The sequence below is a fragment of the Oryza glaberrima genome, chromosome 8, assembly GCF_000147395.1.
Source record: "Oryza glaberrima chromosome 8, OglaRS2, whole genome shotgun sequence".
NCBI classification, from domain to species: Eukaryota; Viridiplantae; Streptophyta; class Magnoliopsida; order Poales; family Poaceae; genus Oryza; species Oryza glaberrima.
Window position 1 is genome coordinate 7,959,924 of NC_068333.1, and position 23,324 is coordinate 7,983,247.

The window sequence follows — 23,324 nt, forward strand, 5'->3', positions numbered from 1 at the left end:
AGTTTTTAATTATTTTATCTTCTTTTTTACGGTTAAACAGCAGGAGAGGCTCCTACTGTGATATATTAAAATAAAATATGTACAGGAGAGAGATAGTACAGGGGGGAAATAAAAACAGGAAAACAACAGAAAGAGAAAGAAGATTTTTAGCTAATAGATTGTATCCATGATTGCACCATGTAGAAAGAGAAATTAAGATTTTTAACTTAGTTTAATTAAAGTCTTTACTCTATGCACATGCCGAGTAAATTCCTCCTTAAAATCCATTTTCCATTTGTTGAAACTGATGGGTACTCCGTTGAATATCAGATCATTTCTTCTAGCCCATAAGTTCCAACATCCAATTCCAAGAATTTCCATAAAAAGGGGTGTGGAAATTGTCGTTGTGCTGTCATGATCATGTTCATGAATTCCAAATTCAGGTTCCATGTTATACCAAGATGGTTCCAACATTGCTGAGCAAAATGGCAGGAGAAAAACAAATTGGTGGTCTTCTGTGGTTGCCAAATTGCAGATATTGCATATGGTTCCCCCTTGAGTGCTAAATCGCTTTCTTTGTAAGTGTTCTTTCGTATTTAGTCAATCCATCAGAAGTAGCCACAGGAAAACCTTTATCTTCATAGTGCATTTACTTTTCCAAATAAGGGTAAGGGGGATATCTGGCTGAATATGAGCGAAAAAGAGGTCGGGTTGGTATATGTTTGGAGACCATATGTAATTCCATTGATCAGCTTCTTCAGTTGGATTAGCAAGGGCGATGTGATTTGTTAACCCATGCCATTGACTAATAGCTTGCTCTGGGATAGGGATGTGGAAAAGTTGTTCATTATTGTATGACTGTCATTATTGTATGAATATTTATTTATGTACGATTTTTTTCATTTCATGTAGATGGATCGACAATGGATGTACGCTGACCGGTGGTCCAAAGAGTTTACTAGTGTAAGAACCAGAAGTAGTATTCTGCATCTAGGACTATTCATTTCCACTTGTTTGAGTCGGTGTTGATGCCAAGCTATAATTGTTGGACATCCCACGGTGAGCAAGGGGTTGAAATGGAAGAAGATGAAGTGGAAGACGAGAACATTCCGGATTGGGCTCAGTACGCTGGATTTGAAGGAAATCAAATGGGCGAGGTGGACAGGGATGCTGATGATAACGAGGCTGCAGATGATCTTGGTCAGATGTTGCAGGATGCCAAGGAGGACTGTGAAAGTGAAAAGGAGGCCCATAAATTAGAGCGTATGTTAGAGGACCACAGAACGTCGTTGTACCCAGGTTGCGAGCAGGGGCACAAAAAGTTGGATACCACTCTGGAGTTCTTGCGATGGAAGGCAAAAAATGGTGTTAGTGACGAGACATTTGGCAATTTATTGAAACTCGTCAAGAACATTCTTTCGGGGGAAAACAAATTGCCCGAGACGGTGTACGAGGCTAAGAAGATAGTCTGCCCTCTAGGACTGGAAGTTCAGAAGATTCACGCATGTCCGAATGATTGTATCCTATATCACGGTGAGGAGTACGAGAACCTAGAAGCATGCCCTATTTGTAAAGCACTACGATACAAGATTAGACGAGAAGATCCAGGTGAAGTTGACAGGCAGCCAATGAAGAAGAGAATCCCTGCTAAGGTGATGTGGTATTTCCCTATAATACCACGGCTAAGGCATTTGTTCAGGAACAATGGGAATGCGAGAATGATGTGTTGCCACGCTGAAGAACGTCAACAGGATGGGATGCTGAGACACCCCGCCGATGATTCGCAGTGGCGAAACATCGACAGAACATTTAAAGACTTTGGAAAGGACGCACGAAACATATGGTTTGGTTTAAGTACGGATGGCATGAATCCTTTTGGAGAGATGAGCAGCGGCTATAGCACTTGGTCCGTTACGATGTGTATCTACAGCCTCCCCTCTTGGCTATGCATAAAGAGGAAGTACATAATGATGCCGATTATTATTCAAGGCCCCAAGCAACCTGGTAACGACATCGATGTGTACCTAAGACGACTGGTCGAAGATCTGAAACTGTTGTGGAAGAAAGAAGGTGTCCCCGTGTGGGACGAGGACAAACAGGAGGAGTTTAACCAACAAGCGTTGATGTTCGTAACCATCAATGATTGGCCCGTACTTAGCAACCTATTCGGGCAGTCTAACAAGGGGTACAAGGTTTGCACTCACTGTATGGATGAAACAGAAAGTACATATCTTCACTACAAGAATCTATTTAATCTATGATGAAAAATATTCGTCATGGATCACTAAAAATTCGTCACAGGAATTTGTCCGTGATGATTATACTTATCATCATCTATTGAGTGTCACAGATTAAATCTGCTGACGTTTTCTCCGAAATCGTCACGGATCAGCACAATCTATGATGTTTTTTAACCGTCATAAAACGCTTATGGGCTCGTGTATTCAGCCCAGGCCCAACCTTTGTGACGAAATTAAACGCCATGGATGGTTGCCACGTGGCGGCCAACATGGCAGTTGACATGGTCATTTTGACACGTGTGCGATGACATGTCACTGATGACGTGGCAGCTGACGTGGTTGTTTTGACACCTGTGCGATGACGTGTCACCGATGACATGGCAGCTGACATCAGCAATTTTTTTATACGGCCCGTTATTTTTTTGACGGCCTATTAATTTTTAAACAGCCCATTAATTTTTTTAACTGGCCCATTTTAAAATAGGCCCATTTCAGAACTAGGCCCATTTCAGAACTAGCCTATTTTGTCAACCAACTATCAGTTCAAAGCCCACTAAACAGGCCCAATAAATTTGAGCACACCAAATTCAATCCAGTTTCTCATACCATCTCAGATTCAAACCAACACAACTCGACAAACATCCAATACAACACAAAATTTACAACACAGTTAACAGCCAAATCTAGTCACATTCCAAATACAATCACAGTAACCAAAATTTCACCGGATGTCGCATGACCAAGATCTTCCAAGTGAGCTTAGCAGCACTGCATATGCACAAGATAAAACATCAATAACTGCCATATCATCCTAGTTTCTTCTACTGTTCAAGCAGTTAATAGATGAATAAAAAATATTCATGCAGTTACTGATGTCACGGACATGCTGCAATGTCAGGATCGGGAGGAGCTGTCTCCCTCTGCATGTTATCTCCACCTGCACATCGCACATTTCTGAAATTTTCAGTTCATCTCAGTTCAGCATTTTGTAACAAAGAAACTAAGCATGCTCAGAGATCAGGCAAAACGATATATATATATACTTTCTTCTAAAAGATGAATTGGATGGTTTCTGAATTCTGATGAGATTAACAAACAAACCTTCAATTTGATTACAAGTCAAGAATTATGTTACTGTGAGGTGATGTGAGGTGAGGAATGCAAAAAATGCAAATTGCTTCTGGTGGAGAGTTAGACAGTGATAGATGTGAAGGACTTTCTCCTTTTCGGCAACAACAAACAACATATATTGCAGATCTTCAGAGCAGTACACTGCTGCTGTGGCTGTGTCTAAATGCCACCTATAAAGATATACTAGAACTTTAGGCGCGCTTCGTGGCGCCCTACCATTTGTTATTGGTAAATAGTATCACAAGTCAAAACATGTACTTATATTGGTAAGTGTTGAGTTCGTAAGAACCTTCATTCTAGCACAAGCTGTTACATAACTTGAATTCCGATGTTACATGATGATCTGAAATTGACCCTTAATACTGCAAGATAAAAAATCACCTAATAAGTTTAGAAACCACAACAATTTATCATACCCAAAAGAGCAATAAAAGTTATAATAATGTATTAAAAAATGGTTTAATCATTCATCCTCTTCCAAAAGAGGCTAATTCAGTTCCATTACAAGGCATGAATCACAAGTTGTAATGGGAAGTACTATGTTTGCAATCACTTAAGAAAATAAATATTCTTCAATCATACAGGGGGGACTCTTAGAATTTGTATGCACCAGGTTTCTGATTTTCGTTGCTTGCAATTTTCGTTGCTTGCAAAATTAAGTTGCTCGCAATCCTGGAAGCTGAGTAGACACTTACTGGTGTGTGTGCACGCGCGTTCAATGTGACATGGAGATTATTACAGATAGCACACTGTGGATATGGTAAATCCCTTTTAACCCCTTTTCACTGTGGAAATAATGGTTTTCACGCATGAGGGAGAGGCACCCTCAAATTTCCTTACTAAAGTAACAGTTACAGGTGTAAAAAACAACCCTATTTCCTGTCCTGCTACCAAATAAATAGCCCAGTTCTTTCGTGAACTCTGAAAAGACACTGAAATGCTTTTGCACTTGCACAGTGGAAAAATTGGTAAACAAAAATAACTGCTAGCCCTGGTTTCTTCCTGTTATCCCTTAATTTAAAAGGAAAAGACTGACATCATGCTCACAAATTTCCAAAGATTGGGTATAAACTGAGACATCTTAAACTGCAATGCAACTGCTTAGCATAGTATAACATGAGAAAGCACAGCCACAAGTTTGCTAGATAGCCAAAAAAACCACTTCACATGTTAGGAAGAAACATGCCCCTACAGTTTTGACATTCCTGAGCACCACATATGGTGGCAACCAATCCTTTTTACATGAATAAGATAAAAGGAGTCATCAAATTTGACATTCATAATAGGATTTCACTTATTACTTTCTAAAAAAAGGTGACCATGGGACTCCTAGGAACTCACCAAAAGTGACCATGGGAAGGATGAAAGTTGAAGCAAACTCAGCAATTCGCACAGGAAAAACAGCCTCATTTCAATTTGGAGCACATCCAAAACCTCTACACAACATAACAATACATCTCTAGTTGCATCTGTAGCCCATCTACCGCAGCAAGAACAGCAACAATCACGAGGGGGAAGGAAGATTAGGGAAGCGAGTAGGGTGGATATACCTTGATGTAGATGTTCTCGGAAGCCTTCTCCTCCTCGCCGAGCACCTTGCCGCTGGAGGAGAGGAGCCGCCGCGGTGCGAGCCACGCCGCCAGCCTCGCCTGAACTCCCTCACATTAACTCCCTTGCCTGAACCCCCTCGCATTGACTCCCTCCCGCTGTCGTACCAGGTCGCCGCCACCTCCACCGACCCCATCCACGCCGGCCCGCCTCCGCGGCTTCCGCCACCGCCTCGCTACCGGCCTGGCCGACGGGCCCTCCGCCTCTGGCGCGCCGCTGTCCTTCGCCTCTGCGACGGCGCCGCCAGATCCGCCAGAGCAGGCTATCGCCGTGCTCGTCGCCCGCCGCCGAGAGCTGAGCTCCTCCCTAGGGCAGCGGATCCGGCCTTCCCTAGGACGGCGCCGCCGGATCCGCCGCCGCAGGTCGTTGCTGCCATGCCCGCCGCCCGCCGCCGAGAGCCGAGCTCCTCCCTAGGGCGGCGGATGCGGCCTTGCCTAGGACGGCGCCGCCGGATCGGCCGCCGCAGGTCGTTGCCGTCGCGCCTCCTTGCTGCCGCCGCCGCTCCCGCCGGAGTTGGGACGCCGGCGAGATTGCCGAAGAGGGGGGGAACGGAGGAGCGGCGAGAGGAGCGGAGGGGGAAGCGGAAGGGGTGGCGAGATCCGAGGGGGCTGTGGATGGTGGGGGAAGGAAGGAGGACGACGACGACGGCGTGGTGGGCGGCAGCGTGAGAGTGGGGAAAGAGAAGGTGAAGGATGGATGGCTAGGGTTTGGATATATGTATAAGAAGCTATTTTGATGCGATTTTACCAGAATAACCCTAGTATCTGGAAACCTATTATACAAGTTACATGGACAAAATGGTCATTTAACCTGGAAATTTCAAAATTTTGAAACTTCGAATCGAATTTTATCATACTAAATGAACTTATGTGAAAAAGTTGTTAAAAACAAAGTTGTATAACTTATTGAGATCTACCAATTTTATTTTGGTTATTTCTTCATCTGAGTTTCATTGGCCTATATAAAATTTGAATTTCAAATTATCACAACGTCAAACAATATTTTCAAAAACTAAATGATTTCAACTCAAAAAGTCATCAATAACAAAGTTGTATAACTCATTAATATCTATAACTTTTATTTTGATCATTTCTTCATCCGAGGAAGTGATTTGTAACATTATTCACAAAATTTACATATCTCTCTTATTGTTTATAAACGTATAAGAGATATGTACATTTTGTGAACAATATTACAAATCACTTCGTCGAATGAAGAAATGACCCAAATAAAAGTTATAGATCTTGATGAGTTATACAATATTGTTGTTGATGACTTTTTCAGTTGAAATCATGTAGTACTTGTAAATGATGTTTGAAGCTGTCATAATTTGAAATTCAAATTCAAACTGTTTAAACAAAGTCGTATAGAAAAATAGCCAAAAAAAAGTTATAGATATTGATGAGTAATACAACATTGTTGTTGATGACTTTTTCAGTTGAAATCATCTAATACTCGTAAATATTGTTTGAAGCTGTCATAATTTGAAATTTAAATTCAAACTATTTAAACAAAGTCATATAGAAAAATGGCCAAAACAAAAGTTGTATATATTAGTGAGTTATACAACTTTGTTGTTGATGACCTTTTCAGTTAAAATCATTTAGTATTTAAAAACGTTATTTGAAGTTGTCATAATTTAAAATTCAAATTTTATATAGGTCAATCAAACTCAGATGGAGAAATAACCAAAATAAAATAGGAAAATCTCAATAAGTTATACAACTTTGTTTTTGACAACTTTTTTACATAAGCTCATTTAGTATGATAAAATTCGATTCGAAGGTTTAATATTTTGAAATTAATTGAAGGAGGGAGACCAAGTAGACTTATTGGCGAGGGAGGAGCAAAAGGCCTGTTACGGGCCAGCCCTTTTGCTCATCCCTTGCCGAGAAGTCCATTTTACCTCCCTCCTTTCATTTAAATTCAAAATATTAAACCTTCGAAATTTTAGCATACTAAATGAACATATGTGAAAAAGTTGTCAAAAACAAAGTTGTATAACTTATTGAGATCTACCAATTTTATTTTAGTTATTTCTCCATCTGAGTTTAATTGACCTATATAAAATTTGAATTTCAAATTATGACAAATTTCAAACAATATTTTCAAATACTAAATAATTTCAACTGAAAAAGTCATCAACAACAAAGTTGTATAAATAATAAATATATACAACTTTTGTTTTGGTCATTTTGCTATATGACTCTGTTTCAATAATTTGAATTTGAATATCAAATTATGACAACTTCAAACAATATTTACAAATACTAAATGATTTCAACTGAAAAGTTCATCAACATCAAAGTTGTATAACTCATCAAGATCTATAACTTTTATTTAGGTCATTTCTTCATTCGACAAAATGATTTATAACATTGTTCACAAAATGTACATATCTCTTATATAGTTTATAAAATATAAGATAGATATGTTAATTTTATAAACAATGTTACTATCCCTGTACCGAATGAAGAAATAACCAAAATAAAAGTTATAGATATTGATGAGTTATACAAATTTGATGTTGATGACTTTTTCAGTTAAAATCATTTAGTATTTGAAAATGTCGTTTGAAGTTGTTATAATTTGAAATTCAAATTCAAACTGTTTAAACAAAGTCATATAGAAAAATGGCCAAAACAAAAGTTGCAGATATTGATGTATTATACAACTTTGTCGTTGATGACCTTTTCAGTTGAAATCATTTAGTATTTAAAAATGTTATTTGAAGTTGTCATAATTTGAAATTCAAATTTTATATAGGTCAATCAAACTCATATGGAGAAATAACCAAAATAAAATAGGTTGATCTCAATAGGTTGATCTATAACTTTTATTTTGGTCATTTCTTCATCCGATAAAGTGATAGTAACATTGTTCACAAAATTTGCATATCTCTTATATGGTTTTGAAGTATTTAAATCGCGACGAAATTGCTATAACGTCACAGGTTTTGGGCCGGTTTATGACGAAATTGATAAACTGTCATGGATTATGGGCCTTGTATCCATAGTTACATATTTGTGATGATCTCTGAAAACATCATGAAAATTTCGTCAAATTTCGTCACAGATTAAATAGATTCTTGTAGTGCTTAAGCACTGTAGGAAGGTTGTGTACATGGGTCATCGTCGATTCCTTGCTACAAACCACTCTGTACGGAAGAAAGGCAAGCACTTTGAATATAAGGCAGATCACTGTACGAAGCCTAAACATTGCAGCAGGAAAACAGTGTTTGTTATGGTGAAAGATCTTAAAGTAGTGTTTGAAAAGGGGCCTGGCAACCAGCCTATAGAGAGCGAAGATGGTCACACGGCGATGTGGAAAAAGAACTCTATATTTTGGGAGTTACCCTATTGGGAATTCTTGGACGTCCGCCACACAATCAACGTGATGCACCTCACTAAAAACCTTTGCGTAAACCTACTTGGCTTCCTAGGTGTATATGGAAAGTCGAAAGATACACTGGAAGCACATAATGATCTGAAGCATATGGAACAACACGGCGACCTTCACCCGGAATCAAAGGATAAAGGAAGCCATTACTTGAGTCTAGCCAGCTACACTCTTAGCAAGGCAGAGAAGGAAAGTATGGTTGAATGCTTGGAGAGCATCAAGGTACCGTCTGGATACTCCACGAATATAAAGCGAATAATAAGCATGAAGGAGAAGAAGTTCACAAACCTAAAGTCTCATGACTGTCACGTGTTGATGACACAACTGCTATCAGTTATAATTCGGGGTATCCTTCCAGACAATGTCCGGGCAACAATAACAAAGCTATGTGCTTTAATGAACGCAATTTCGCAGAAGGTCATCGATCCGGATAGATTAGAAGCCCTTCAAAATGATGTGGTGCAATGTCTTGTCAGTTTTGAGTTGATATTTTCACCTTCATTTTTCAATATAATGATGCATCTACTTTGTCACCTTGTCAAAGAGATCGATATTCTCGGGCCTGTGTACCTACACAACATGTTTCCTTTCGAGAGGTACATGGGCATTCTGAAGAAGTATGTTCGTAACCGTGCTCGTCCAGAGGCAAGCATCGCCAAGGGGTATGGAACAGAGGAGGTCATTGAATTCTACGTAGAATTTATTGAAGACCTTCGCCAAATCGGGGTACCTGAATCACGCCATGAAGGGAGACTACGGGGAAAGGGGACTCTCGGAAGGAAAGCAATAATGACGGTAGACAACAATTTATTCCGTAAAGCCCATTTCATGGTTCTGCAACAATCTTCATTGGTGGCTCCTTACATCGAGGAGCACTTGGCTCTAGTTCGCGCCAGAAACATCGGTAAGTCTGATGCATGGATTACACGGCATCACATTGATACTTCCCCGCGTGGCTGCGACGACATCTCGTGGGTAACGAGACGATTAACCAACAACTGGCCTTCTTGGCGAGGAGACCATCTGGCTCGATTGCGACATTCCAGGGATATGAGATCAATGGGTACACATTCTACACGAGAGCCCAAGACATGAAGAGCACGAACCAGAACAGTGCTGTTCGTATCGATGCCATGGGACACGATGGTACAACTGGCACCTATTATGGTGCCATCGAGGACATATGGAAACTTGACTATGGACCTCTCAAGGTCCCTCTGTTCCGGTGCCAATGGGTTAGGTTGACTGGTGGAGGCGTATGCATATGCAAAGGGGTTCATACAAGTATACACTAGAGGTTCAACCGATATGATCTTTATGTATGCCCGGTGGGTCAATATGTTCTGCTAGGGGCCGCTGTTGACGCATGGACTGAAAAGGAGTTTTCGGGTTACAGCCGAGTGTACATGAACCTACAGGGTCGCACGCTTAATGGACCGAAATAAGGGGATTGGATGGAGATCCAATATGAGCTTAATTCGGATAGGGATCCGAATAGGAGTCCTACGAGCCTTTGAGGCCCGAGTGATGGATCCTATATATTCGTGAGGGGTGTGACCAGCGGAGGTATTGCATCACGTGAGAAACCCTAGCCCTCACTCCCCTCCCCGAGCAAAACCCTAGCCGCGCGCGGGTGCTAGCACATCTGCGCGTGGCGTTCCGTCTCTATACGAGTGGATTCGGTAGAGGCGCTGCTGGTTTGCGGTGCTGATCGGTGTGGGAATACGGCGAGGAGAACGCACGAGGAGGAGAAGGTCGAGCCGGTGCGATCAACTACTTCCTCTACATCGACGCGCGCTACTTCGCGAGAATTCCTTCGACTTCTTAGCGCCTTCTTCCGCTGTGCAGTGCGTCGAGTGGTAACGATCTATGATCTAATACTTGCATGGTTCCTGGTTTACGGGATAGAAAATTTTGATTTATGCTATCGTAGCCTACGCATATCCCAACAACATGCACCTAATTATTCACACATACCATGGCATTGGCATTAACACTGGCACTGTCGTCCTCCCTGCAAGATCTTCTCGTATCATCACTGATGATACTCCTTGTTGTCTTGTGTGTATCGGGCCAACTAGAGCTATGAAAGTATCGAGTGGAGCTTACGGTTTACCAATATATCGAATCAACATAAAACAACAATGTGGTTAAAAAGATATCAAGTTAGTCATAATATGGGAGCCAACCTAAAAGTCTTAACTAGGCCGATATGATTCTAAATAGCGATGCGATTAAATATAGAATCGATATATCTGATAGACAATACTTGTATCAATTTAGATAGAATATTGGACATAACCGAGTGAGTTCTAGCTAGGTTGATAGAAGCGAGGTTGACGGAACATACTTCCTTGCTCGAGATTAAACTTAACCGATGCAGCTCAACTTGAGGGTATGGCCCCGAACTTGATTTCTCTCCAGAGATAGAACATAACCAATGTAGCCCCGCTCGAAAACAAGAATTCATTGAAACATTGGGGATGTGCCAAAATTTTATTGTATTGAACTATTGATGATTTACATATATGCAGGTGTACATATTTATACCCTTGGGTTTGTACAAGTCTAAATCGGACACGACATAAGATTTCCTAACAAGAAAGAAAAATAACTAATCCAGCCTATTTTAGATATACTAAAAATTTGAAACTATATACCTTGCTGTGGTCTTCATGATTTCTCCTTGAATTTTGCCTTATCCAAATAAATTTTCATCTATCAATCGGTTTCTTTGATTAACTGAATTTTACAAAATTTTGACGATAACACCTTCCCAAATCATTGTACCTCGAGCCGCTTTTCCAATTTGGATAGAACCAAAATTGAAGAAATTAAATATGCATACTTGCATTTGTTCCTTCCAAAATTGGCAGTCTCTTGGCGTTTTATTCTTTGTGCGACACTTGAACACAGGCGTTATTGTGCAAAACAAAAGGAGAATCTAGTACGAGGCTGACCACCAACCGATCGACCGAGATGTGTGTGCTTGCAATGGACTGCTAACCGTCTGCATGTGTACCGTACGGGTTGGTGATGATGCACTCGAAATTGATCGAGGTTCAAACAGAATTAAAAATTAGTGGCATGTCAATTTCTAATATATCTATCTATCTATCTTCTATCTATTATATTATATTATATTATATTATATTATATTATATTATATTATATTATATTATATTATATACTAAAAGTCCATTAAACTTCCTACAAACGCTCCTAAGCCGCCACGTGGCAATCTAATAAATTGGAAAGATTCTAAATATTATGAAAAATAATATCAACTGTTGATTTTCCCTTAACTGGTGGACCCACTAATTAAATTGATTAGATCTATATTTAGAAATAGTTGCACGTACGTACTCCCTCCCCTCCCTTGTCCTCTCTTTCTTTTAAGCTAAACCTCCTAGCTAACAATTAATATAAAAATAATTTAATTAGTCTTTCTTAATAATTACATAATTTAATTAACATTTCTTAATAATTGCATATAAAAAAATTAAAATAAATATATGGTACATGGATGCATATTCTAACACTGTACATGCCAAAAACCGATGTGCAAATATTAGAGAACAATTTAATATGTTAGGATTATCCTATCATACAATTCTTCTGTTCCAAAACTATAAGTATAAAATATAAGTATATTTAAAATAGTGACACGTCAAACATGTTAAACTTAATCAACATTACCACATACATACTCTAAAAAATCGTAGCACCAACGAATATATTGCACACATGTAACACTATAATCAACATATCCCCAAAATCAAATATTTTTTTTTGGGGGGGATGGATTATAAGACTACCCTCCGATCTACGAATTTCACTGATTAAAACTAAAAAAAAAGAGGAGGGAATTTTTTAGATAATGGAATAAATCCCGACCTTACAATAACCACTTATTACAATAATCTCATAAAGAGAACAAGCATTCAGGCAACTACATATAGAGTGACTAAAAACCAACAGAAAGGACAAAACAATTAGTGAAGTCTATTTGAGAGGTGGGAATGGAGGAGTATATCTTGCTTTTCGATGTCTTCAAAAGTTCCCGCAAAAAATGGCTCCAAAACGAATCAATTTGAGAAAGAGGAAGTGAGAGGGGAGAGAGAACAAGAGGTATTCTCGAGCTCGGGCATGGGAGAAGGGGGCGAATGTGTGGGAAGGGGGAGGGGTGGGGCCCATGGGTTAAGTGCTACCCCCTACCCCGGAGGAGCGTGCAAGAGGCACTAGCGCCTTGGGGTGGTGGGGGGTTGGTGCCAGTATGGCAGGCGCAACCTTATTGGATGACAACACCAGCCACTCTAGCGCACCAAAAAGATCAGTTATGGAATAAGTTTTTCTAGGGATCTATTTGTAAATTAAGTTTTTGGAAGGACCAAATAAAAAAAATCCAGCATCTCAAACACCGTACCAAAATCCAAATATACTTATACTTTAGAGAGTGAGTATTGATCTATAAATATCTAACAAATAGCTTAAAATAATCAATATTGATAAAGAATATTTTTCAAAAATATGTACGATTATTAAAGGTACAATTTTCGATAGATAACGCCGTTGAATTTTCAGTACACGTTCGATAATTTATTTATATTAAAAATAAATTATTATTATTTATTTTATTGTGACTTGGTTTATAACTTAAGCATGACTTGCATTACCCACGCAAATACGCGGTTTACCTTGCTAGTTATTAACTAAAAATTGATGCAAGAATCAGGGATGAAAGGTCTGTGTTGCCTCCATAGTACGGACATAGCCATTATGGTAGGTAGGTGACAATATATGCAATGGTCCTTCCTTGTTTGTTGTAAGTCTTTATCTAAAAAAGCCTGATGTTTATTAGTACAAAAAAAAGGACTAGCTATAGTTACTGTGCCATATTTTTCAAAAATAATAATCAAACTGTTTTTACATTGCAAATTACCTATGTTTACATAATAAATTTTTAAAAAACACTATAATTGTAGTGTAATTTTTAAAAAATACATTGTAAATGTCAAAAAATAAATTGTACCTTTTCTATTGCATACACAAAGAGTAACGAACAGGTATATGAATAGGAACTTTTTTTTTTTGAGAACTAGTAACTTTTTTTTTGGTGAGAACTAGGAACTCGATTAGCTCTGACATGCCAAAATTTTCTTGACGTGCACATGTGTTCCAAACCACAAATGCAAATGATTCTTGTATATGACTGTACAAGAAAATGATCATATCTATCAACTAATTATCAGATGTAAAGTCAGGACTCACACAGTTATACTCCATATCCGCCCACATTTTCCAAATGTAACTTAATTAATTGTTTTGGATCTAGGCACTTTTTCATATTTTTTTCCTTATTTTTTGCCAAACAATTTTTGTCCCCTCACAAATAAACTACTTATATTTCCAACGTAGTTTGAAATAAAGCGTAACAAAGTCATTTGAGCTAATTAAGTACAGTAAGTTAATAGTCGATGGGAAGTACTAGATGCTCCCCCGTCTAAAATCAAACCCTAATACCCCTAAAAATATTACGAAAAGGATTACACTTTCATGAAGAAAATTCATTGAGTGGGCGACTCTTGGAAACAAACCTGGAGTCCTATGCTGCATAGTATATAAGACATTTGTCGACATATTTTTTTCGAAAAATTTGTCAAATGGAAATATGATATAATTTTAGTGTAATTATATTTAAGGAAAAAGTACGAATTACCGCCCCAAACTATCGCGGTCGTCCGAATTACCCCCTTGAACCACAAAACCGGACATTCTTCACCCCCAACTATGCAAACCAGACGAATTACCCTCCTCGAACCAATTCAGAGCGGTTTTGTCCAACGTGGCGTACACGTGGCAATCCGGTCAGCATTTTTTTAATTAAAAAACTATGGGACCCGCATGCCATCCTCTTCTCTTCTTCCTCTCTCTCTCTCGCTTTTTCTCTCTCGCGGCTCACGGGGACGGCGCGGGGACGGCGAGGACGGCGACGGCGGAGGCAGTGGCGGCGGCGAGGCGAGGCAGCAGCGAAGGCAGCGAGCGCGGGGAGGTGAGCGGTGGGGCTGGGCGGCGGAGGAGGCGGCGGTAGCGGGGAGGCGAGGCGGTAGAGAGGGAAGAGGCGGCCGGCGAGCCCGGTCGAGCTGCGCCCCCTCCGCGGTGGACCCATCGGCGGCGATGCCGACTGCCGTGCCTCTCCCCTCCCACATCTTTCGACGCCGACCACCGCGCCTCTCCCCTCCCCCATCTTTCGTCGGCCACCGCATCGCCTCGCCGCCGCTCGCCTCTTCTGCCGCCGCCGCCGCCTCGCCTCCTCCGCGAGCAGCGCGAGCTCCTGCCGCTACTCACCTCCTCCGCCGCCCTGCCCCGCCGCTCGCCTCCCCGCGCTCGCTGCCTCCGCTGCCGTCGCTGCCTCCGCCGTCGCCTCGCCTCTCCGCCGCCGCTGCCTCCGTCGTCGCCGTCCCCGCGCCATCCGCCGCGAGAAAGAAAAGGCAAGAGAGAGAATAGAGAGAGAGAGGGGAAGAAGAGAAGAGTATGGCATGCGGGTCCCACAATTTTTTAATTAAAAACGCTGACTGGTTTGCCACGTGTGCACCACGTTGGGCAAAACCGCTCTAAATTGATTTGAGGGGGGTATTCGTCCGGTTTGCATAGTTGAGGGTGAAGAATGTCCGGTTTTGTGGTTCAGGGGGGTAATTCGGACGACCGCGATAGTTCAGGGGGAGGGGGTAATTCGTACTTTTTCTTATATTTAAAAAGCTTATTGCTTGTAACTTTAATATAACTAGGTGATTCCCCGCGCTTTGCTGCGGGAATTACTAAGCAATTCTCAAAAAAAATTGTTGATAATCAACCTAGGAGTAAAAAGAAAAGAAAATAATGAAATATCAGGGTTTATTAGTCAAATGATACCCATGCTTTAGTGTGAAACATATTGATAAGTATATGTTAAATATTGTAAAGTTGATAGATAGATTTGTTGTTTCGGCTCGCATTCAATTCAGACAGAAGGGTTTCTAGGAAATCTTCTTTATTACTGCTTGGCATATTCGGAAGCAAAGAAATGGGAAGATCTTTCTGAATGAACTCCCCTCCTTCAGTTCCTGGAGAGCCTTGTTCAAAAAAGATGTTCTTCTGCATATGTGTAGAATAAAGGATTATTTAAAACAGATAGTTTTTGATTGGTTACAAACTGTTTAATCATTTTCTTTTTCCTTCTGTAACTTGTAACTTGTAAATATTTTGAGTTTTCTTTATAAAATCACACTGCGAGGCAAAGCCCTGGCAGTTATTCAAGTCAAAAAAAATTTATGCAAATGATATGAGGGGGTGATGATTGAATATGCTTACATTTTGATTTGTAGAATTAAATAAATTGTAGATCATGTTGTATGCTTCCATGTGATTAAATATGTAATTATTGCTAGTGGGTGATGATGTGGTGTAGACTCCCGTTTTTATAACAGGAATCATTCGTGTAAACAGTACCATTTCCCTGGATCAAGTAGTCTGGTACACATGAGTTCATAGCTGAAATACCAAAAGCTCATACACGAGAGTCTAGTGCTAATTATTACATCATAGGCCCGCAGTCATTGTCTTAAATTATCGGACCGAGCGATCCGGAATACATCCAAAAGCAGAAATAGATGAGGCAGCGGAATTCAGGCAGCGGCATGCCATTGCCACAGGCAACGACCGTACTAAGACCTACTAAGCGCCATCGTCTTCATCTCCCTCCTGGTAGTAGGCATAGGGATCCTCCGAAGCTTCATCTCCCGCTTCTGATTAATTTTATATTTGCAAGGGTGAGTACCAACCGTACTCAGCAAGTCATCACAGCAAGAATGCACATGATAGGGGTATTCAAAGGATGGCTATGGTTCCTTTGCGCAAAGCCAGTTTTGTGATTCTTTTCACAAGCCTAAGACCTAGCACAGACTGATCAAATTTTAGTACCAGTGTTCATATTAAACAATGACGGTTCTGTCCACCATCCATTGTGATCCCAAGGATAGCTTCCCGCCATTGAGTCGTCATGGTTTTCTGAGGACGTCCACATTCCCGCCTCTCAGGAAGTGGCTCCATCATCATAAAAATCATCATGCAATATCCCATCCCTCACAAGTTAAAGAATTTAGAGTCTAGCCAAGTGTAATACATGTCCCGGTGCTCAATAACCGCGAGCACGGCTATTCAAATAGATTTGGTTTACTCACACTGCAGTGGATGTACACTTTACCCGCACTCCGCGACTGCCCAACACATGAGCCTCGTCTCAACACATGAGACGCGTCACGGCAAAGCTTTTCGATAACCTCGCATTGGCAGTACCCGCTCCATGAACTTAAATCCTCATGCACTCTAGGCGTCCATGTTTCTAGCAGTGAGAGGAGTTCTGGCGCTCCCGGGAAAGAGAAGTCTCACACACATATTAAATTATGGTTCAAGTTAAGTTCTCTCTCTCACACACTCTTGGCAGTCCTACCAATGGCGACACCGATGTAAGGCACGCCTCTTGGCCCTACCTCAACGGCTGTCCCACCGTAGCGCACTTGCCTCACTCAGGGGTGAACCATCTATGCAGGGATACTGCCTCCGCTCGGCTATCTAATCCGCTAGGTCTATACCCATACGAGAAGTACGGTTGTACGGGGGTCGTTTCATGCTTAACTTCATGGCTCGGTCCTTAATTGACCGGGGATGGTACTAGCCTTTTCCAGATACCACCCAAATCCTCCGTCCGCCCCAGTCGAAAACAGTTGTTTAATTTTATTTCCCCTTTCACAAATCATGTCTTCAACATCATGGCAATGTGGCGCTCATGTCCCCACATGCCGCATCTCAATTACCTTCCCAAAGGTAATTTCCCAAGCATATAGCATTTGATAAATATGAGTTTGCATGATTCTAGAATAGCATTTCTAAGCGATTGTCATAGTTGACTAGGGACTCATACGTAAACATGGTTACAAAGATTTAAGGGTAAACAATAATCAAGGCATGGCATAATCACAAGTGGGATGTTCATCATTGCATGCAATTTTATTTGTAAACAAAACAATTTCGCAATTGGGATCAACATGTTCAAGGAATAGTGATGACTTGCCTTGCTCAAAGTCTTGCGGGTCTTGGCCTTCACTTGGATCCGCAACTCCCTCGAGCTCTATAGCTACGTGCGAAAATTGATTTGAATTCGGTTAGAATTCAAATAAAAATCCAAATAAATCCAAATGGAAGTCGAACGCGAAAATCGATTCTTTTATATTAACTTTACTATTCGCGAACTAGGGCACACCCAATTTCGATTTATATATCCTAAACTATTTTGCGGGTATAAATATTTTGTTATCATAAGTTTTTTTAGTTTAATCTACCCGAGCATTATGTCCATATAATAGGTTAGAAATTTCTATCGCGAGCTAAATGTCGGACGGAATCCTAAAATTATCTTATAATATTATATGTTTTAATTTAGTCCATGACTAACGATTAAATATAATATACGTCTAAAAATTCCTAGCGATTAAATCCGAATTTCTACCGTGAATCGATTACTTATAGAGATTATCCAAAAATGATCCATAATAGTCTATAAAAATTCATCTATTTGCTTAGTTATTAATTACATCTAAATTACTACCGCGAATTGATTTCTTATAGAAATTACCAAGAATAATCCATATTTTATATTAAATTTCACAATCCTACGACTATAACTAATCTATAACTAAATTCTAATTATTTTAGATTTTCTAAACTTCCCTAATCTCCCTCTAATTTCCTATTTATTTCCTTTTCTTTTTCTCCCTTTCTTTTTTCTTTTCTTTTTCTTTCCTTCCTTCTTCCTCTCTCTTCTCTCTTTTCCTTTCTTCTTCCTCCTCCCGGCTCCTCCCTGCCTCTCTCTCTCTCGGCTCCCTCTCTCCCTACCCGAGCAGCGACGGCGGTGGACGCGAAGGGGGGGGGGAAAGGCGGCTCACCGGCAGTGGCGGCGACGATGACGACGGCGGCGGCGACGCGGACGACGGCGGCGCGGGTGGCGCGGTGGCTCAAAGCGGTGGCGCGGCGGCCTAATGCGGCGGCGTGGCGACGGCGGCGTGTGGAGGAGGGGAAGAGGGAGAGGAGGGAATGGAGTGGGGGAGAATGGAGAGGAAGGGGGGTATTTGTAGAGAGGGGAGGAGGAGAGGGGGAGGGCGGCGGCTTATGGCGACGCGACGGGCGGCGCGCGGCGCGGCAGGCGGCGATGGCGACGGGCGGGCGGCATGGCGCGGGACGCGAGGCGGCAATGCGACGGGCGAGCGACGCGGTAGGGCGCGGGGCGCGAGGCGACGACGCGACGGCCGAGCGACGCGTGGGCGCGGGGCGCAAGGCGGCGATGGCGATGGGCGGGTGGTGCAGCGCGGGACGGCGACGGCGAAAGGACGATGGCGCGGCGACGGGACGAGCGCGCGACGCGGCGACGGGATGGGCACGCGGCGGCAGGCGGGCGCGTGGCGCGGGGCGCGAGGCGGCGGTATGGGGCTCGAGGTGGCGGCACAGGGCGCGAGGCCGACGGCGATGATGGCGACGGCGGCGCGGCGGGCGAGCGGCGCGCGGGCGGGCGGCGCGCGGCGAGCGGCGCGCACAGCAGGGGAGGGGGGCGGGGCTTGGGGGACCGTGTCGAGCACCTGAGTGCAATGAACAGTGACTTTTCTATTTTATCCCAATTTTAGCCCATTTTCTATTTAAATATAGCCCTATAAATTCCAATTTTTGCATAATTGAAGTTTACTCCATATTTGTGTTATCCTAATTAAAAATTTACCCTAATTTAATATCACCCATATTTCATTTATATAATTTATTTGAATTTTTAATTAGGGTTAATTCTTATTTCATCGTACCAAATTTGATTATTGCTAATATGGTCGCGATAATATTTTATTTGTTTCCAATCTCACCTCGACCTTATTTTAAATTATATTCTAGTCATTTATTTTACTTATTTAATTTTGGGTTTTATTCCTAATCAATTGTTCTTTATTTACGATTTATGAACTCCGAAATCCGAATCCAACAAAATAGTCGAACAAAATCGGCATGATGCAATTTATTTAAAAAGTTTTCGAAAATCCATATTTTTAGTGTTTTGATTTCATTGGTCGAATTTTCAGGGTGTTACATGTGGCATGGTTGCATGTTGAGCTTTAGACTTAGTTTGCTTTAACTTTATAGAAAGCATAGATTTGTATACGGTTAGATTTGCTTCAAGATTCACGCAAACAGGGAAAGAGGCATAGCGCACAGACATGTGACGGGACTCGGTTCTGAAAATTGCGCTACCACTACAGTAAATGCCAGTTTTCAAAAAAAAATATATACGGTATATATTGTAATTAGATGCAATTTGTAATATAATTATACTATATTATATTATATTTATATTTGATAAACTTCTGAGAGAAAATTTATCGACCGATGCCCTTAATCTGTTGCAAACGACGCTGGTCTGGTGAAGGAGACATTAATTCGATGCTGCTAGTACTCTTCCCCTATAAATCAATCCATCCTTCCTCTCTTTGTCCATCACACATGCACCTAATTATTAGTAGCATACACACATATACAATAATGGCACTGTCACTGACGCCCTCCCTGCAAGATCTCCTCGTATCATCACCGATGATACTCCTTGTTCTCTTGTACATAGCGTATTGGAGGTCAAAGTATCAGTCCTTGTTCCCAGTGGACTGGCCGATAGTAGGATTGCTCCCTACCCTCGTCGCCAACCTGCACCGCTTGCATGACAAAATCACCGAATACCTCGCCGCCTCCGGCCATAGCTTCACGGGGAACGGCCCGGCGGCGAGCAACATGCGACTGTTCGTCACATGTGACCCTGACAATGTCCGGCACATCTTCACCACCAACCATGACAACTACCCCAAGGGCCACGAGTTCGCCGAGATCTTCGACATCATGGCCGGCGCCTTCTTCACCATGGACGGCGAGCTCTACCGCCGGCAGCGTGCCAAGACCCATAGCATCCTCAGCGACCCGAGGATGGTTGCCTCGATGGCGTCGAGCTGTGTCGACAAGGTTCGGGATGGTCTCCTCCCGTTATTGACATCCATGGCGAGCACCCGGACACCGTTCGAGTTGCAGGATCTGGCCACGAGGCTCATGTTCGACGTGACGGCCATGCCGGTGTTCGGCGTGGACCCTGGCCGCCTGTCCCCGGACATGCCGTCGATGCATGCCTCGGCTGCGATGGACACGATCATGGAGGTGGCACTGTTCCGGCACACCGTGCCGATGTCTTGCTGGAAGGCGATGAGACGGCTCAAGATTGGACCCGAGAGGAAGCTCGCCGCGGCGCACGCGGCGCTCGACGTCTTCGTCTCCGAGATGATGGAGAAGGCGAGGAAGCAAGAGGCAGCGCCATCCTCCATGTCCATGGACGTTCTCTCCTCCTACATCAACGACCCGGACTACGTCGGCCTCCTGCATTCGATCCTCATCACCTACATGGTCGCCGGGCGCGACACGGTGGGCACCACCTTGCCGTGGTTCTTCTACAACCTCGCCATGAACCCGCGCGTCGTGTCCGGCATCCGCGAAGAACTGGCACACAATATTGCAACAAGCACCTGCAATGGCGATGGCGTGCCGGTGATGTTCTCGCCGGAGGACACGAAATCCCTCGTCTACCTGCACGCCGCGCTGTTCGAGACGCTCAGGCTGTACCCGCCGGGGTGGATCGAGCGGAAGACGGTGGTCGCCGACGACGTGATGCCGAGCGGGCACGAGGTACGTGCCGGCGACGCCGTGCTCATCTCGATCTACTCCATGGGCAGGATGGAGAGCCTGTGGGGGGAGGACTGCCGGGTGTACCGGCCGGAGAGGTGGCTGTACGACTCCCGCGGCGGCCGGAAAATGCGACACGTGCCGTCGCACAAGTTCCTGTCGTTCAATTCCGGGCCGAGGATGTGCCCCGGCAAGAACATCGCCGTGATGCAGATGAAGATCATCGCCGCCGCCGTGGTGTGGAACTTCGACTTGGAGGTGGTGGAAGGGCAGGCCGTGGTGCCGAAGCTGTCGTGCCTTCTGCAGATGAAGAACGGGGTCATGGTGAAGGTGAAGAAGCGTGCTGTGTAACCGAGTTATTACTACGTTCTCAGGAAGGCATGCGTGCGAGTGCGACAGGCTGATTGTCTTTTTATCATCCGACAGTATATATATGTATGCAAAGATTTCCTACTTGAATAAAGGATGTGTTCAAATATATATTACTCTCTCTCTCTCTCTCACTTCTACAGAAACCCTTTTTTTTCACCCTCTGTTCTTCACGAATAGCTTAAAAAAATAGCACTTCCGAAAATGGTGGAAAAAAAATTCTGTGCAGACCGGCTGCAAACCCCGCACCGTGCATACCTGATCCAAATTGGCGACGCGTGGACAAGAGAATGATCCGACGGCGCGCCTGCACAGCTCCATCCGCACCAGGAGAAGACCCGACTCGGCTCGCTCGCGTCGGCTCCCACTCGAGCGATCAGCCGGCTTCGCTTCGAGGCGGCAGGGATGCCGTACGCGTGTTAGTGATATGCCCTAGAGGCAATCATAGAGATGATTGTATCACATACTATGTTTACATATTTATCCGACATTGTTCCTTGAAATAGATAACTCTTTATTGGTCAATGAATATGTGATTCTTTTATGAGACTCTTTATATTATTTGTTACTATTTCTAAAGGATCCCTGATTAAATATCATATGTGGAACAAATATATTTATATGATCAACACATGTATTAATTGATGATCATGTCTCATGGATCATGGTATAGAGATTCCAAATTAATAATGTGGACACATGTTGGTGAACAAGTTGTTGGATAGACCCAACATGAGACACTGCAAGAGCCATATGTGTTGTGCCATCAGTGATCTCATTGAGTGTTGGTGTTGAATCCTTATACCTGAGATTATCATGGTTTTCAACATGTGTAGTAGCTTACTTAGGGACTGCTAAACGCTACTCCGTAATTGGGTAGTTATAAAAGTAGTTTTCGGGTATGCTATAAAACATGTAGTGGGATATGAATAATTAAGATGGGATTTGCCCCTCCTATGGAGAGATATCTCTGGGCCCCTCGATGTTGTAGATTATGGAAGTGCATGGCCATGCCAAAGGTGATTGATGAATCAATCACAAGTTATATAATCTATCAACAGGTTCGAGTGAATGATTGAGCTATTAGAGGATGGCACATATCTAGCCTTGAGCTTAATCGATATCGTGAGGCAAAGGGGTTCATACAAGTATACACTAGAGGTTCAGCCGATATGATCTTTATGTATGCCCGGTGGGTCAATACGTTATGCTAAGGGCCGCTGTTGATGCGTGGACCGAAAAGGAGTTTTCGGATTACAGCCGAGTGTACATGAACCTACAGGGTTTCACGCTTAATGGGCTGGAATAAGGGGATTGGATAGAGATCCAATATGAGCTTAATTCGGATAGGGATCCGAATAGGAGTCCTACAGGCCTTGGAGGCCCGAGTGATGGATCCTATATATTCGTGATTGGTGTGACCGGCGGAGGCATTGCATCACGTGAGAAACCCTTACCGTCACTTCCCTCCCCGAGCAAAACCCTAGCCACGCGCGGGTGCTAGCACATCTGCGCGTGGAGTTCCGTCCCTGTACGTGTGGATACCGGTAGAGGCGCCGCTGGTTTGCGGTGCTGATCGGCGTGGGAGTACGGCGAGGAGAACGCACGAGGAGGAGAAGGTCGAGCCGGTGTGATGGACTACTTCCTCTACATCGACGCGCGCTACTTCGCGAGAGTTCCTTCGACTTCTCAACGTCTTCTTCCGCTGCGCAGCGCGTCAAGCGGAAACGATCTATGATCTAATACTTGCATGGTTCCTGGTTTACACGGTAGAAAATTTTGATTTATGCTATCGTAGCCTACACGTATCCC

At 42.9% G+C, this 23,324-nt stretch overlaps 2 protein-coding genes across 2 annotated transcripts; one reads left to right on the top strand and one right to left on the bottom strand.

The window, feature by feature from the left end:
- Positions 1-2,940: 2,940 nt before the first annotated feature.
- LOC127781567 (uncharacterized) lies at positions 2,941-5,094 on the bottom strand. The gene is made up of 3 exons (XM_052308536.1): positions 4,901-5,094; positions 3,103-3,173; positions 2,941-2,987 (listed from the first exon to the last, which is right to left on the bottom strand). The coding sequence occupies exons 1-3, from the start codon at positions 5,092-5,094 to the stop codon at positions 2,941-2,943; spliced, it is 312 nt and encodes a 103-aa protein (XP_052164496.1).
- A 14,834-nt stretch (positions 5,095-19,928) lies between these two features.
- On the top strand, positions 19,929-21,621 carry LOC127782937 (alkane hydroxylase MAH1-like). Its single transcript, XM_052310217.1, has one exon. It carries the CDS (start codon positions 19,929-19,931, stop codon positions 21,492-21,494), a length of 1,566 nt encoding a protein of 521 aa, XP_052166177.1. The 3' UTR covers positions 21,495-21,621.
- Positions 21,622-23,324: the final 1,703 nt, after the last annotated feature.